The 15227-nt window shown below is 41.5% G+C and overlaps 1 protein-coding gene across 4 annotated transcripts in view; it reads left to right on the top strand.

Annotated features, from left to right (window-relative positions):
• The first annotated feature begins 2010 nt into the window (after positions 1 to 2010).
• The window catches only part of LOC142582252 (protein turtle-like), an 89949-nt gene continuing 76732 nt past the window's right edge, over positions 2011 to 15227 (top strand). For 2 of the 4 annotated variants that reach the window (XM_075691728.1, XM_075691725.1), the window contains exon 1: positions 2012 to 3353. In XM_075691728.1, the coding sequence (XP_075547843.1) occupies positions 3290 to 3353 (64 nt within the window). In that variant the 5' untranslated portion in view covers positions 2012 to 3289. Of the gene's footprint in view, positions 3354 to 15227 lie in introns of all 4 variants that reach the window. The other 2 variants (XM_075691726.1, XM_075691727.1) reach the window with 2 other exon arrangements.

Genomic DNA, 15227 nt, shown 5'->3' with positions numbered 1-15227 from the left:
CTTCGTCTGCCAGCGGGGAAATGTCACGAGCTTTGTCATGAACCACGGCTGCCGCGCAGACAACCAGGGGAAAGAAAGAGGAGAACGACGTTTCTTCACACATTGATTATTGTGCACATTCATTATAACATTCATTATTGTGCTTTATATATATATGTATATATATATATATATATATATATATATATATATATATATATATATATATATATATATATATATATATATATATATATATATATATATATATATATATAAAGCACAATAATGAATGTTGTACAGTGTAGATTTTGTTTAGACAAGACAGTAATGTAAAGCGCAACGTTTGGTAGGTTTAATTAGTCCTTGCCCGTGGCATCTCCCAGAGTTCGCAAATGCGCCTATTTAGCTTCCCATCTATGCGTTTTAAGCTCGAGGTAATACTTATCGTGTTATTATTTCTGTTAATACCTGTCTTATACCGGTGAATTAGTGTTTGCTCATAAATATTAGGCATAGGAAGTAAATTTAGTTTTTTGTAAAATGGGCGCGTATGAGTGTCATGGGGAACATCCAGAACACTACGGACGGCCTTTTTTTGTATTCTGTGTAAGGTGGTGATACTAGAAAGTGTCGTAGTACCCCAAACAAGATGGCAATAGTTAATTTGACTTAAAAGCAAGGACTTGTACAGGAGAAGATTGATGCTTTTAGGGAGAAAACATCTTACTGAGCTGCACGAAATTCCACTCACATGGGATATTTTAGCAGCGACTAAATCCACATGAATGTTCCACGACATATGTTGCTCGAATACAACCCCAAGACATTTAACAGTAGGCACAATCGGAATAATAGAATGATTAAATTTTAATGTTAAGTCTGTAGCGACATTACGATTTCTTGGTCTGAACAGAACAGCTGCAGTATTTATACTAAGTTGTCCACTTCTGTACTCTTGTGTCCTGTCTGCACGCCTCACCTCTTTTTTTTTTTTTTTTTTTGCATTACGATATACTACGTGAGTTTGCGGTAGACTACGAGGGCAGTTTTGTTAGTGCCTCATTTGCGGTACCGATAGCCTCTGTGGAATTCGGTGCGTTAACCAGAATAGTTGTGTCGTTCGAGTACGTAATAAATTTCACATTATTATCAATAGTAACTAAGTCATTAATATAAATACAAAAAAGCAGGGGCCTCAGGATACTTCCTTGTGGCACTTTCGCATCAATTGGCTTTAAATTCGACACATATCTCTCTATGATCATTTGTTGCGTACGGTGTTGAAAATACGACTGTATTAATTCAAGAAATACGCCTCGGAAACCATAATGTTCTAGTTTGTTGGGTAGTGTAGCATGAGTTATACAATCGAACGCCTTCGAATAATCAACAAATATACCCGCAGTACATAATTGCTGTTCAAACGACTGCAATATAATTTCCTTTTGAGTAAGTAAGGCAGTTCCTGTCGACTGCCCTTTCACAAAGCCATACTGCATACTAGTGATCAGGTCGTGTTTGATTAGAAACGATGTCATGCGGGCATGTACTAGTTTTTCTATACGTTTAGAAAATATGGGCAACACCGATATTGGTCGGTAATTCGTTAACTCGTTTTTATCACCACCTTTGTACAAAACTACTACCTTCGCAACCTGAATTCTTTTCGGGAACGAGCCCCTGGAAAATATCAAGTTGAATATGTATACGAATGCAGGTAGAATCAAGTCCAGGACATGCTTAATTGGCATGATCTCGAATCCGTCGACGTCACATTATCTGGTGTTCTTGATAGACATAAAAGTAGTAAATACCTCATTTTCTGTAGTAGGCGCCAAAAATGCACATTGTTTAGTCCTGCAGTCAAGGTAATTCAAATAATTAGGATCATGAGTACTGTTTACTAAGGTTATCAAATAGTTATTAGATGTATTTGCAAGCGTCTCATTTGATAAAACTTAATCACATAATGTGATAATTCATAATGTGGCTCACAGAGGCTCCGTAAGGCGGGCTCAAAAATAATTTTGATCGACTATAGGATTCTGTATTGTGCACCCAAAGCCCGGTAGACAAGCGTTTATGCATCCCGACCTTATCAAAATGCGGCCGCCACAGCCGGCAGAAATGGCCAAATCTTCTTATTATTTTTTATGTCAGTAAATTTTCACTCAGCCACACTTCGGCGCGGCCCTTCACAACACGAGTTTGTGCACATATGCGGCTTCTAACTCGTTTCCTTGCGTTGTTGCCAACCGGATGCTTTTCCACTTGACGTCCTTGCCTTCATCTCTTCGTATTCTATTTCTCTTCACAGGTGTTGGTTCTAGCTGCGGGCCTCCGGACGGGTATTGTCTAAAAATTACTATTTCTTTCTCACTGGCTTAGCGTCTTCGAATTACAGGCCATTTGAAACAAAGTGCACGTAGCACGACTATTCCTCTCGGTACACAAAAATCTGTCAATCAAAGGTAATTCTTTAGATTCGACAAGATGAAAACAATAAAATATGTCGTGCAACGGCACACGCATTTTCGCCAAAATGTGCACGAGTAGGTAACGTTTGTTTTTGTGAAGAAGAATAGCGCAGAGCTTCAATTTGAATGTCGCGCTGGTGTCGTGCGGGAAAGCATGCTACGTGGAAAACGTGGGTGCTAACCTCCTCTCTTCGAGGACGGTCTGCGATCTTTCCATACACGTAGGAGAATGCTATTTCTTTCACTCCTGTGTAGAGCAAACAAAAAAGAGCAATTGTGTTAGTGTAGTTACGGACTAACGCAAGCTCAGTGACTTTTGACGCTCGAAAATCAGGAAAAGCGAAAGCAAACACAGCACAGGTGCAGCATGCAGATACAACGAGAGTGTTACAACTCGTCTGCGATCATTTTGGGTTGTCGCTTGGAGGTTAACGATCCCATCGAAAGTTCCTAACTTTAATCTAGCCTATGCAGGCGCATTATAAAGATGTAGCAACGTGTGAAATGACAGAACGAGCCACCAAAAACGACAACCGAAACCTGTGTTTTTCACCCGTACTCCGCTAGCGCTAGCGCAGTCGCGCGGGCGGCCGCGATGGTAGCTACGCTCCCATTGGTCCGCGCGCCGACTCGTAGCTTCTCCTGTTAAGCGCGCCGCGATTGGCTGCCGAGGAAGCGTTGCGGTTTGTGGACTCCGTCGAGAGTCTCCCGGCAAAATGTTGAAAATGCGACTGGTGTTGTCTCTGGAAAAAGGCAGCGCGTAGCGCGATTTCTTTCCCACTGGAATACGCACGAAGAACGCTCGTCTACGGTCCAACAATCCCGATGAGATGATTGTGAAGCAACCATGCCTACTAGTGGCTCTTCTCCTCTGCCTACGGAGTCCCCAGTCAGGTAAGGCCGCGACGTTCGCTCTCGCCTGTCACATCTTGATGGCCGGTCAGCGCGCTAAGCCTACCCGCGGCGCTGGGCGCACACCTCGCGATCAGAACCGCGTTCTTGGTCGTCTGGGTTCCGTCGCCCACGCACGCGGCTCCGTACAGCACTGGGCGAAATAGACGCAGGCGTCGTCAAGAGCCGTTCGGGGCTGAATAACCGCGGGGCTGCTGCGTGTGGTTTCGGTGTGCTTTCTCCACGGGGGCGGGGACGCGCGCTCGTCTCCTTTCGAACCTGTTTCTCCACTGGACGCTGCTGGTCCTACAGCTTCGGCTATCTAAACGGCGCTGACCGCTAGATCGTCGCTACCTACGCAAGGGACGTTCACTTCTGCTCTCCGCCTCATCGCGCTTACTACACGGCTTTGCCCTGCACGAACTCTGTGGCGCTATCGCGGGGATTGCAGCAGCGTCAAGTGCGCTTCACCGCTATACACCATCGCAGGGAGCGATGTGCCCGCACAATCATGCGGTTCTCTTCAACTGCATAAAGCAGTTTTTAAAGACGAAAAAAAAAAAAAGAAACGATTTATACTTTGCAGGGCGTATAAGTGTCCACGCGGGTCACCCTGGACAAGAGAATATCGTCGTCGGGACAAGATCGAAAACGCGGTGGTGCAATGGTCGGACCCGCGCGGTCGCGTATGTTTGGCCGATCGAGCGTCGGCGCCATCCGAGAGAGGGAAAGGGCGGATGCGACTTTTCGAGACACGCGTTCGCGCATGAAGTAGTGTGCACGCCGCCCGCAATCCAGTGACTGCTCTCAGTTCAGCACATCATTCTTATGGGAAAAGTTGCTGCCACGAAGAAATGATTGCGCGCGTCCGCAGGAGCGAGGCGTGGTTTATCGTCAAGCGGTGGCGGCGCGCGTCGCACGCTGTGAGGCCAAACGTGCGTGCGATCCCGCATTCGATGCAGTGCTACTGGAGGAAGCGCGCGCGGCGGACCGACGCCCGCAGTTGCGGCCGCGCGATGCGCCTTCCGAGTGTGCGCTGATATCGCGCTGGCTCGGATATCGCGCGAAGCCATACCTCCTCGCCCGACGCTGTCCGCGTAACTGCGCCCGACATCCGACGCCCGCGTAGATGTGCAGCTCGTATTGCTCGTACCCTCCCACGCGCAAACTCAGCGCGCGGAAAAGATCGGCTTGTGCACCGTCCCGATGTCTGGTGGTAGGGTACACACGTTCCAAATTTAATATATATATATCGCATCCTAGATCCCAACACCCTATGTGATCCAGTCGCCACAGCATACCATTTGCGTACGATCCGTAGGAAGACGGCTCGGACATGTCGGATTCTGCGTCTGTCGGAAGATTATATTTTGACTGCGTGCATCGATCGATCTGCGAGAGCCGTATACGAATAAGGCCGCCTGTGCGCGTACGCGGACTACGTTTCCCGTGCGCCAGTCCTCGCACTTGGCGTGAAATTCGCAGTCTTCCGTTTTCTCAGCGGCTTTGAAACGTTCGGCATAAGTATAGCACGCACTTGCCGATGCGAGCAAGAGTATGTCGTGCACCGGCGATCATCAATTTGTGTTCGCTTCTAGCACACCGTATTAGAATAAATAAATAAATTGCTTGCGCTTTAATTAAGAGAAAAAAAAGGAACTGGACGTGATTATGTTGCTCACGCGGCAAATGTCATTTTATAGCGCACAATTACCCTAATGCAGCATTAAATTTGTATCTGTTACATACCAGTGTAATTGAATTATGTTAATCAGTGTCGCATACATGCATATATGTGCTTCAATGGAACAAGTCATGGATGGCAACGAAAGAACCAGTTTCTGAAGTAGTACGCAAATAACTTGGCTTACACCGTTGGTTGGAATACTCTGCATGATTCCTTTTCAATGCAGCTCATTTCTGTTTTTCACAACAGACCATCTGGGAATATGAAAAACGAAGGGGAATAAGGTCTTTTCAGTGGAATCTTCAATGTACTGTTGCCTGCAAGTATTTTGTGTTACAAGTATAAATAAATAAATAAATAAATAAACTACAGTTGATTAGAACTTTGGTGGCTTGTATAGCATTATATAGCACTAAAACATAGTTAAAGAGTGCATTGATCGCTTTGTCCCCTTGTCGATTAAAAAGAAAAATCGCAATAATACCTGGATCCCCCACGAGGCATTGCAGCTCCAAAGGAAATTGAAATGTGTAAAGAAAAAATTAAAAATTGAGAACGTGCAGTCGGTAAGACAGCAGATCGATGACATTTCCTCTCAGCTTAAAAGTAAAGTGCATGCTGATAAACAACGCTACCATGGTGAATCGCTACCAAGTTTCATAACCACGGCTCCAGAGAAATTTTGGCGTTCTATTTCTCTGTCCGCCAAGGAATGTGTTGAATTTCATGTTGATGGTAAGGCAGTTCACGAAAGCAAATAAATAGCAAATGCATTTAACAAACACTTTAAGTCCGTCTACCAATACCTGATGTTCAAATAAGCGAACCAGGTATACTAAACATGCTTTTACAAGTGAACACTAAAACATCTTCTGACCCGGACAACATTCCAAACACATCTTTTAAAACGGTATGCAGAATGGATATCAAAGTACTTGCACGTTCTGTTCACAAGGTCACTGTGCGAGGAACAAGTACCGAGCAACTGGAGGACAGCCAGAGTGAAACCACTGCATAAAACAGGAAAAAAGCACTGCATTCAAAACTACCATCCAATTTCTTTAGCATCTACGGTATGTAAACTTTTGGAACACATAATCCATAATCATATCTCAGAATTCTTGGAAAACAATAATATACTAACAAAGCATCAACACGGATTCAGTAAAGGCTACTCTACAATTACCCAATTAGTTTTAACAGTGCACGACTTCGCGAAAGCAATTAACAATGGGAAACAAGTAGATGCTATATTCATGGACTTTTCAAAGGCTTTCAACAGAGTCTCTCACAAAAAACTACTTTACAAATTGAGCAAGATACTGAAAATCTCCAGACTAATTAATTGGCTCACAGCATACCTTGATAGCAGAAAACAATTTGTTCTTTTGAATAATCATTCTTCTCAATGACTTCCGGCAGACTCTGGTGTTTCCCAGGGCTTGGTCCTTGGACCTCTCTTGTTCCTTTTATTCATTAATGATATGCTGCATGGTATTCCAGTTATGGTTAAGCTTTATGCTGATGACTGTGTATTGTATTCAGAAATAGACAATATTACTGACCAGGAGTTGCTGAACGATGCTTTTCGACAAATTGTCGACTGGTGCGATGCCTGGCAAATGTTGATTAATTTCAAGAAAACTGTTTTTATGTCCATTTCACATAAGAAGCATAAACTAACGTTTCCGTACTGTATTAATCACATAATTATTTCCGAAGTAACACATTATAAGTATTTTGGACTCTGGATCACAAATGACCTCACTTGGGCTAAGCACCTTGAATATGTAGTAGCTAATGCTAACTGCAAGCTTTTTTTTTTTTTATGGAGAGTTTTGAAACTTTCTACTCCCATGGTACGCCTACTCACATATAAAGCTGTAATTCTGCCAATGCTAGACTATGCATGTGTAATTTGGGACCTTTTTACTAAAACTGGCACTAACAAGATAGAAGTGGTGCAAAGAAAAGCAGCTTGTTTCATTTATAACAGCTTCAGACGCACTTCCGTGACAGACCTCTCAACAAAAGCAAAACTGCCACCATTAATGCAAAGAAACCATGTACCATGACTAAAATTCCTTTTTCAACTTATCAACGGTCATTATAAGACAGATCTCACGGGAATAATTACCTTTTCATCTGGTTATGCTACTAGACAACAACATAGCCAAACAATAACCCCATTTAGTATGCGTAATAATTGTTTTAAGTATTCCTTCTTCCACGAACAGTGGTTGAATGGAATCATCTAACCAGTGACCAAGTTTTAAAATCATCACTTTCGGCGTTTGTTTCAAGTATTGAGTAAAAATGTGTTATCTTGCTGTGCCACTGCTATGTTCAAGCTCTGTTGACCTGATTTGTATTGTTTTCGCTGCCTATGCTATAGTGTTTTTTACATATGCATTGTTTCCCACCCTGCTAGAATCCCCACTGGGGATTGCAGTATTGATAAATAACTAAATAAATAAATAAATAAATTAGCAGTACTTTGAACTTACTTTAAAGAAACTTTGAAGTGTTTACTTGAAAGTTTGAGTGAAAGGATTATACATGACATTTAGATTGTCCTTAAAGTTTTATATGCATGATTACATGTCGCCATACGTAAAAAATTAGAGAGAAAAAACAACAGGTATTGTTCTTAATGTTGTTCTCAATATGCAACTAATGATTTACAACATTGCTTGTATGCATCAAAAAGCAAGACAACAAATTTTGTTAACAAAATAAATAACTATATTTTTTAAAGAGCTAGTTTAACATTCTCATACAGTTCTATAATTCTTACACATAAGTATTACTTTTTTTGGGTCAGTAAAGTATAGTAATAAATGATTATTGTGTAATTATGGCATCCAAGATCAGGTGGCACATGCTGTGCATGGGGTAAGGCAGAAATTTCATGTGGACTTCTTCCAGCACTTCTGTATTGGGCTAACGACATAAGAAGCTTGTTCAGCACATAAGCACACTGATGTACATAAGCGGCGGGTATGGCAGGATAAAAGCGGCATAACCCATGCATTTTTGAAATGAAGACAAATGATGAAAAACAGCATCAGAAGACAAAATATAGTAAATGCAAAGAAAGAATTTAACAGTGTGGTTTGCTGGGCCATTTGGTGCACTGTAAGTCCAGCATTGTCCTGTGCGTTCCTTTTTTCTTGCACTCACGTATGTTCTTGCTCAAACAATTTAAATTTTGTTATTTTAAAATAATGGAGTACACAAGATAAAGAGCAAATGGCAATACAACATGCCATCAGAAAGTATAGCTGACCATGGCAACATCCACTGGTAGTAAAGTCTAGGCTAGAAGCTGTGTTAGCTTTAACACAGATTACTTCTATCAACTTTATTTCATTCTTATCACCAGCAGGCCAATAGTGATGATATGTGCATGATTTGAAGCAGTCAAAAGTTAAAATGAATTTCTTAATTTGTGATTCAATGTAATCATTGTTGGGTTCAACAAAGGTTCAGGAATTAGAAGTTCAGAGCAACTAATTGCTGTCTCATTGCAGCTGATTTGATAGGGAAGAACAAAGGAGACTTCCACTTTATTTTCCTTTAGGTGTCTATGTAGCACTGAATCATCAGCAGCACACCTATGTGCAGGTAACTCTTTCCTTGGAAGGTGTATTTACTGCTAGACAACCACGAATGTCCAGTCTTCAAAGGGCATTCAATAGCCTGAAGCGTTTCTCATAAATACAAATATAAATTTATGCTTTCGAAATTTTATCTGTTCAGTGTACAATGACTGTTTCAGCAGAAGTTCAGCCAGTCACTCTTACCCTAATTCTGAACAAAAGAATGTTTTCATTATTGTGATTTCATTGTGTATGGTTCAAATACGTAAGAAGATATTTGGAGCCCTTAGGCAGATCTAAGTTTTTCCGAACATATTGCAGTGCCTGTAAAAGTGTCTGAATAAACAAACAGATAATATTTGCTGCATGAGCATCACTTATGCCTACTCTCAGATTATACGGTGATTTGCCCTTTGATTGCTTCATTATTAGCCCACTTATTGAAGATTAATTGGTGGAATTTGATTGATGGAACTGATGAAAGAGCAACACAGGACAGTCTGCCTTAGTTCTCAAGCACACCAAACTATAGCAAAATAGATCTAAATGTTCTAAAAATTGGGTACATGCAACCAATAGGTTCGGCCTTCTGGTTCCCATGCGGGAGCAGCCCGCTTCGTGAAGACTCACGATCTGCAGGACTTCAATAAAGTTTTACCATACCATTGAGTAGCAGTGAACTGAATTATATAGTAGCGCAAGACAATTAGCTACACAATCTCTGAGTGGTAGTTTTGCTATGCTTACTCCACTAGTTAGTATGATGCTTGACTGATAGTTATACAGTAAGATGCAGCTTAAGCTTTTTAATTGTTTGCAGTACATTTTATATTGCTTCTTATACTGTGTGTACAATAGCAACAGCTTTTCTCAGAGCTCTCAAGTTCTTGATTTGAACAAAAAAGGCTTACTTGTAAATATGTTCTTGCAGTAGCTAGTCTTCTTTCTGTGCTTACGCATAAAATATTGGTGCATGCTCACAAAACAAGTTTTGGATAGCTTTGGCTAATTAGTTTTGATAATGTAGTGTTGACGACATATGCAAATTCTCTTGGAATCTTGTTGGTGCAATAGCTGTCCCCAAAACTTTAAATGAAAAAGGTCAGAAAATTATTTTTAGAAAATTTTGCTGTGAACAAGCTGCACCCTTAATTTCTGGAAGACCAAGGCTGCAATTTTTCCATAACAACTTAGCCTCTTGGGGCCTGAGCTGTGATTGTACAGATGTGTCTTTCTTATGTGCCACCTCCCTGCTTAGCCTATCTATATTCACCTATATAAGTTTGTACAGCACTTTCATTTCTTGAAGACAGATTCACATTAACTTGTGCAATGAAATGTTTAAGTAAGGAAACAAAGCTGCATATATTATTATTTTTTTTTAAGTGTGCCTGAGCATTTTGTGCAGGGATTTAGAAATAAATGTGGGACTGTTGCATGAGTCTGTGCAATACTTCTCTTATTCCACTGATCTCAGGTCTGCAGTGAATGTCAACTTCTCATAAGGAAGTAAGCATTTCAGTGAAGTGATGCCTGTGCATTGTAATTGCTCAAGTGATAGTAAATATTTTACTCTTGTCTAATGTTTTGCAACTATCTGCTTGAAAATATTATGACCTATGAAAATGATATGTCAGTTAACCATACATGCAGATCACGTGAATCAAGGGTCAAGCACCGGCTGAATAAGAAACAGCATAGCTCAGTGTTTGATGTAATTTTGCTTTGTATTTTTATATGCTTTGAAGGTGTGGAAGCCTAGTCGTACACATCTGGCTAAAATCAAATCTGAGCATTACTGTAACTGTGCTGAAAGTGGGACATGTAGAAGTGAAAACTAACTGGGCCAACTTGAATCTCACTGCATCTAAAAATATACTCCTGTGAAAGGAACGGTAGAGAACATAGCACTTTACACTTTAAAATCTGGCAATTAGTGCAAGGTTTATTCCAGATGTTGGCATCTCAGATTTCCCCCCTTCTCATGTTATATTTATTAAGGTTCAAGTGCTATCTCGGTGTCATGTGATTCAACTACCAATATGAACAGTAGAATACAGTAGAATTTCGGTAAATGGAAATAGTTTATACAGAATTGCCAGTTGAACGAAATAACCTCTAAATTAATGGGTTTAGTATTTGGATTATGCACAAAAAGAAAAGATAGTTTTAGTAATTAGAGCAAAAATTTTTGCAACTCTCAGTAAATGGGACTGCAGAAGCAAGCTCCCAAGTAATTCTTAAAAAAAGAAAGCAAAAATAATTTTTCTTCTTGCGACACCTGTCTTCCATGCAGAAAACCATCCTTAAAAAGCAGTTGCAAGGACTCAAGCAAGCAAACATTTGATAAATATTTTATGCATATCGTGTGCAGTCCAGAAAGCTTTGTAGCACTGCCGCTTGCCCCAATGATGGCCAAATTGAGAACATCGAAAATTTCAGCCGCCTTAGAGCACGCCACTTGATGATTTGGACACCACCAGCATGACCTAATGCTAATTCAGCCACCAAATTCAGCAGTAAGAGCGAAGTTATTGCTGTGATACGTTGCCAGTGCCTCCTCTAAACTAAACTAGTGAAGCCTAGTGAACTCAGAAGTTCCCACTGTGGCCGTAAGACAAATATTAGCTGCTACATTCAGTTCTTGATGCCTAACATTAAGTGTTGAGATGGTGTACTGTGACCCTCCTCTTAATTGGAACATATTTATCCAGTCTCTTGAAGTTCCATTTAAAAAGATTCTACTGTGTATGTGTGCGTGCATATATATATATATATATATACAGGGTGTCCCAGCTAACTTGGACCAAGATTTTGAAAAACCCTATGCATCCTTCAGAACATAAATCGTGTAGATGTTAGCGTTTATCTAAACTTAGAGTACCATATTTTTGCTCGTCTTTTTTCGAGTAATTATCCGAGATAAATTAATTAACTTTTTAAATATAGCTTGAAACATTCGGGCTACAATAGGAAAGTTGTGGAAAGCTTCACAAATATTGCTCAACCCAGGTACTTCCAACGAGATAGACTTAACGTGGCCATTTTTGTTCGGGAGAAACGAAAGCCTGCGGAGTTTAAAAAATATCACTGGACAGTGTGCTCTGTGCGCCCGAATGCGCCGCGATTACAGCACTCTCGTGAGTGGTTTGTAAAAGCATCACCAGCGCCACGCCTTCCCTTCACTTATGAGAAAGGGCTTCAACCTTTACTCGACTCTGACATTACCAGCAGTGGCCGGCGACGGCCCCATAGAATAAAAAACCAACTTATGGCCCTCCAAAAAAGCCGCTGGCGCCTGTCGCCGAAGAATGCACCATCATCAGCCGTTTATTCCGATATGACGAGAAGAGCAATTTTTTTTTTCCAGCGTTGAAGTCGATGCGGAATAGAAAAAACACACACAAAACATGCATCATACATCTGGAACCTGTGCGAGAGAGAGCATCATTTGTTACAACGCCGCTTTTCTTCCAAGCTGTGCCAGAGGCTAGATGCATGCGAGCTTGACTGTCTATTACTGTCTTTGCCGCACAACCGTTTCGAAGAATTTGTTTGCAGTGCCTAAAGCATGCCGTACTCAAGCGAGCAGAAGGCGAACATGGTCTTAGCCTTGGGAGCGGCACGGGGCGACAAGAGGAAAAACTGCCAATTAGGTATACCTAAATTGGCAATGTGGGGGAAAATCTTACCACGAACACAATTATGAGGAGTTACTTGACGCTGAAACAGGTAGCTTTAAGAAGCCGTGGCACAGAAAGGGGACCATCAGTGAGGAAGCTGAAGGAGACATTTTGGCTTTCATGACTGCAAACCCTCATTCTAGTGTGCGTGATGTGAGTGGTGAGGCCGGCATTTCAAAGTCTTCAGTGTCAAGAGTTCTTAGGAAGGCTGAAATGCATCACCTCCAACTGCATCAAAAGCTGCAAGAAAGAGACTTTCAATGGCGGCTTGATTTATCAAATTAGATCCTTGTGAACAGTGATGAAATACCCGATTTTGTTGACAAAGTGCTCTGGACAGATGAGGCAACCTTCTCCAGAAATTCTCGAGTCAACATCCATAATGCGCATTACTGGAGCGAAACGAACCCGCATTGGGTGGCGCAAACCAGACACCAGTACCAATGGTAATTCAGTTTGTGGTGCGTTATCTTTGATGGAAGAATAGTTGGCCCCATATTTTTTTACCTCAAGCTCACTGCTCAGCGGTACGGGAACGACATCTTGGAAGGCCCAGTCGAAGATTTTCGCTGTGATCTTCCTCTTGCGTTTTTAAAGTGAACTTGGTATCAGAGCGACGGTGCACCAGCTCACAGCAGCAGCCTTGCCCGAGCCTGGCTTGACGAAGCCTTCAAATGCCAGTGGGTTGGGTGGCATGGTCCAGTGGCATGGCCTGCAAGGTCACCGGACTTGAAACCTCTTGACTTCTTTTTGAGGGGACATGTGAAAGACCGAGTGTACCGTAAACCTACAACTACACCAGAAGCGCTAAAGGCAGAGATTGCCGAGGCCTGCAGCGAGATACTGTCTTGCGTCATCAAAAAAGCTACATCGGACGTGCTGAAAAGGTGCCAATACTGCATTATGGCAGAGGGCGACTTGTTTGAACACATTCTTTAGACAGGCATCACAGCGAATAAATCTCTACAACCGTTATCCATGAAAAGAGCAATCTGTGTTAAACTTTTGTACGACGTGGAAAAGGCAGGTAAGTAATGTGAAATTACAAGTTCTCTGCCGACAAGGAATGGACAGGAAGCTAGAAAGCAACCTTCCGTGACAGTTTATAATTCTTCCTTTTGTGACAACCAGCGTAATTCACACGACGTTATCAAGCTTGTTATAATGAGTGTTTGCTTGTTGGGGTCCTGCTCCCAAATTCGAGCTCATGAGCTTGTCAGCGTGAGAGTGCAATTATCACCGCAGAAACCGAAGCCACGCTGTATTTCAACTGCTGGCCTGAACCCACTGGCGTTTATCTCGGAACCAAGCACAATGCGAAGCTCTTTCGTGGGCAGCACGAAAGGAGCGAAGCGAGTGATGTATTTTACAAAGCACGGTTGAGAGCGCAGTAATCGTGGCGCATTTGGCGCACAGAGCGCGCTGTTACATGGTATTTTTTAAACTCCGCGGGCTTTCATATGTCCCTAATAATAACGGTCATGCTAAGTCTATCTTGTTGGAAGTGCCTGGGTTGGGCAATATTTGTGAAGCTTCACAACTTTCCTATTGACGCCTGAACGTTTCAAGCTATATTAAAGAAGTTAATTGATTTATCTCAAGTAATTACTCAAAAAAAAAAGACGAGCAAAGAAATGTTACAGTAAGTTCCCACCTGCAGCAAGTTGTTTTTTTGTCCACTTTCATTTGCCCTTAGGTTATCATTTCTGCGCTTCAATTAAAAGCTACAAATAAATTTCCCTGTGCCTTCCTTGGCTTCATATGGTTGCAATTGCACACACGCATGCACACATGTACATATACACATACACACACAAGCGGTTTCATACTTGATGATAAATTTTTCTTTCTTGTGAGCCTAAATTGTCCATTGTCTCACGTGTGGATTTTGTGCTATACTCTGTAACAGGTTTGTACATAATGAATGACATGCAATTAAGTACTTATAATCAATAGCACTATTTGGCAGTTTTTAATTGTTCAATTACTTTTTACTCAGTAGCACTCATTGTAATCCAATTATCTTAGTTTAAGTAACTAATTACATGTAACCAATTACTATATTCATAAGACAAGCTGTAAAGGCTACACTGCTATGAATACTTTGATTTGGAAGAAATGTCCGTGGTTATGGCACGCAGCATGCCATTGTGCGTGTTCAGAAGGAGATACTTGGGACGCTTAGTATTTCTTGTATTATCTTAACGCTACACCAGATGTTGGTCAAAGTAATGAAATGGTGCTGCTATGATTTAACAGCAATGGCCACTTTGATGCCATGAAATCATCTACGGATGATTTTTCTTACATTTTCATTGGCCCTACCAAGTGTGTCTTTTTCGAGCCCAAGTACCAATGACCTGCTGCGTTTCACAGAGTACCCAGATGTGAGCACCAAAGCACTGAGCAGCAACCTCGATCTTGTATGCAAAGTGTTCACACGTTACAACGCCACAATTCTCTCCATCTAGCGAGTTTTCACTGTCACTGGTGATGCCTTTACAAGATAACGAGGGAACATGACTGACAAAAATTTTCATCCTTAGTGAAGATAAACAGACAGTATGTGAAGGGCTAAGAAGGCCGCACTAAAGGAGCCATGCCAGCTCATTCTGTCTGCTGTATTTGTGAAATGGTAATAAACATAAGGAGGAAAGTAACATAAAATTAATTTATTACATTTTAGGAATTGCTCAATTACTTTGGTAGGGAAGTAATTGATCATTGTAATCATTTACCAATTTTAATGGAACAATTGTAATTCCAATCGGTTACTTTTTTTTCTGTAAAGTGTGCAAGTCTGCCCTGTAAGCTGCATACTGTGCAGTGTTCTCTCTGTTGCAGCTCAACATAAAAATGCTGGAAAGGAGGAAAGCTTATGAAATGTGATTTCAGAAGTCTTTAA

Source organism: Dermacentor variabilis, chromosome 5, assembly GCF_050947875.1.
Source record: "Dermacentor variabilis isolate Ectoservices chromosome 5, ASM5094787v1, whole genome shotgun sequence".
In the NCBI taxonomy this organism is placed as follows: Eukaryota; Metazoa; Arthropoda; class Arachnida; order Ixodida; family Ixodidae; genus Dermacentor; species Dermacentor variabilis.
Note: the sequence above shows the minus strand (reverse complement) of the source record. Positions and strands in the feature narration are given on the sequence as shown.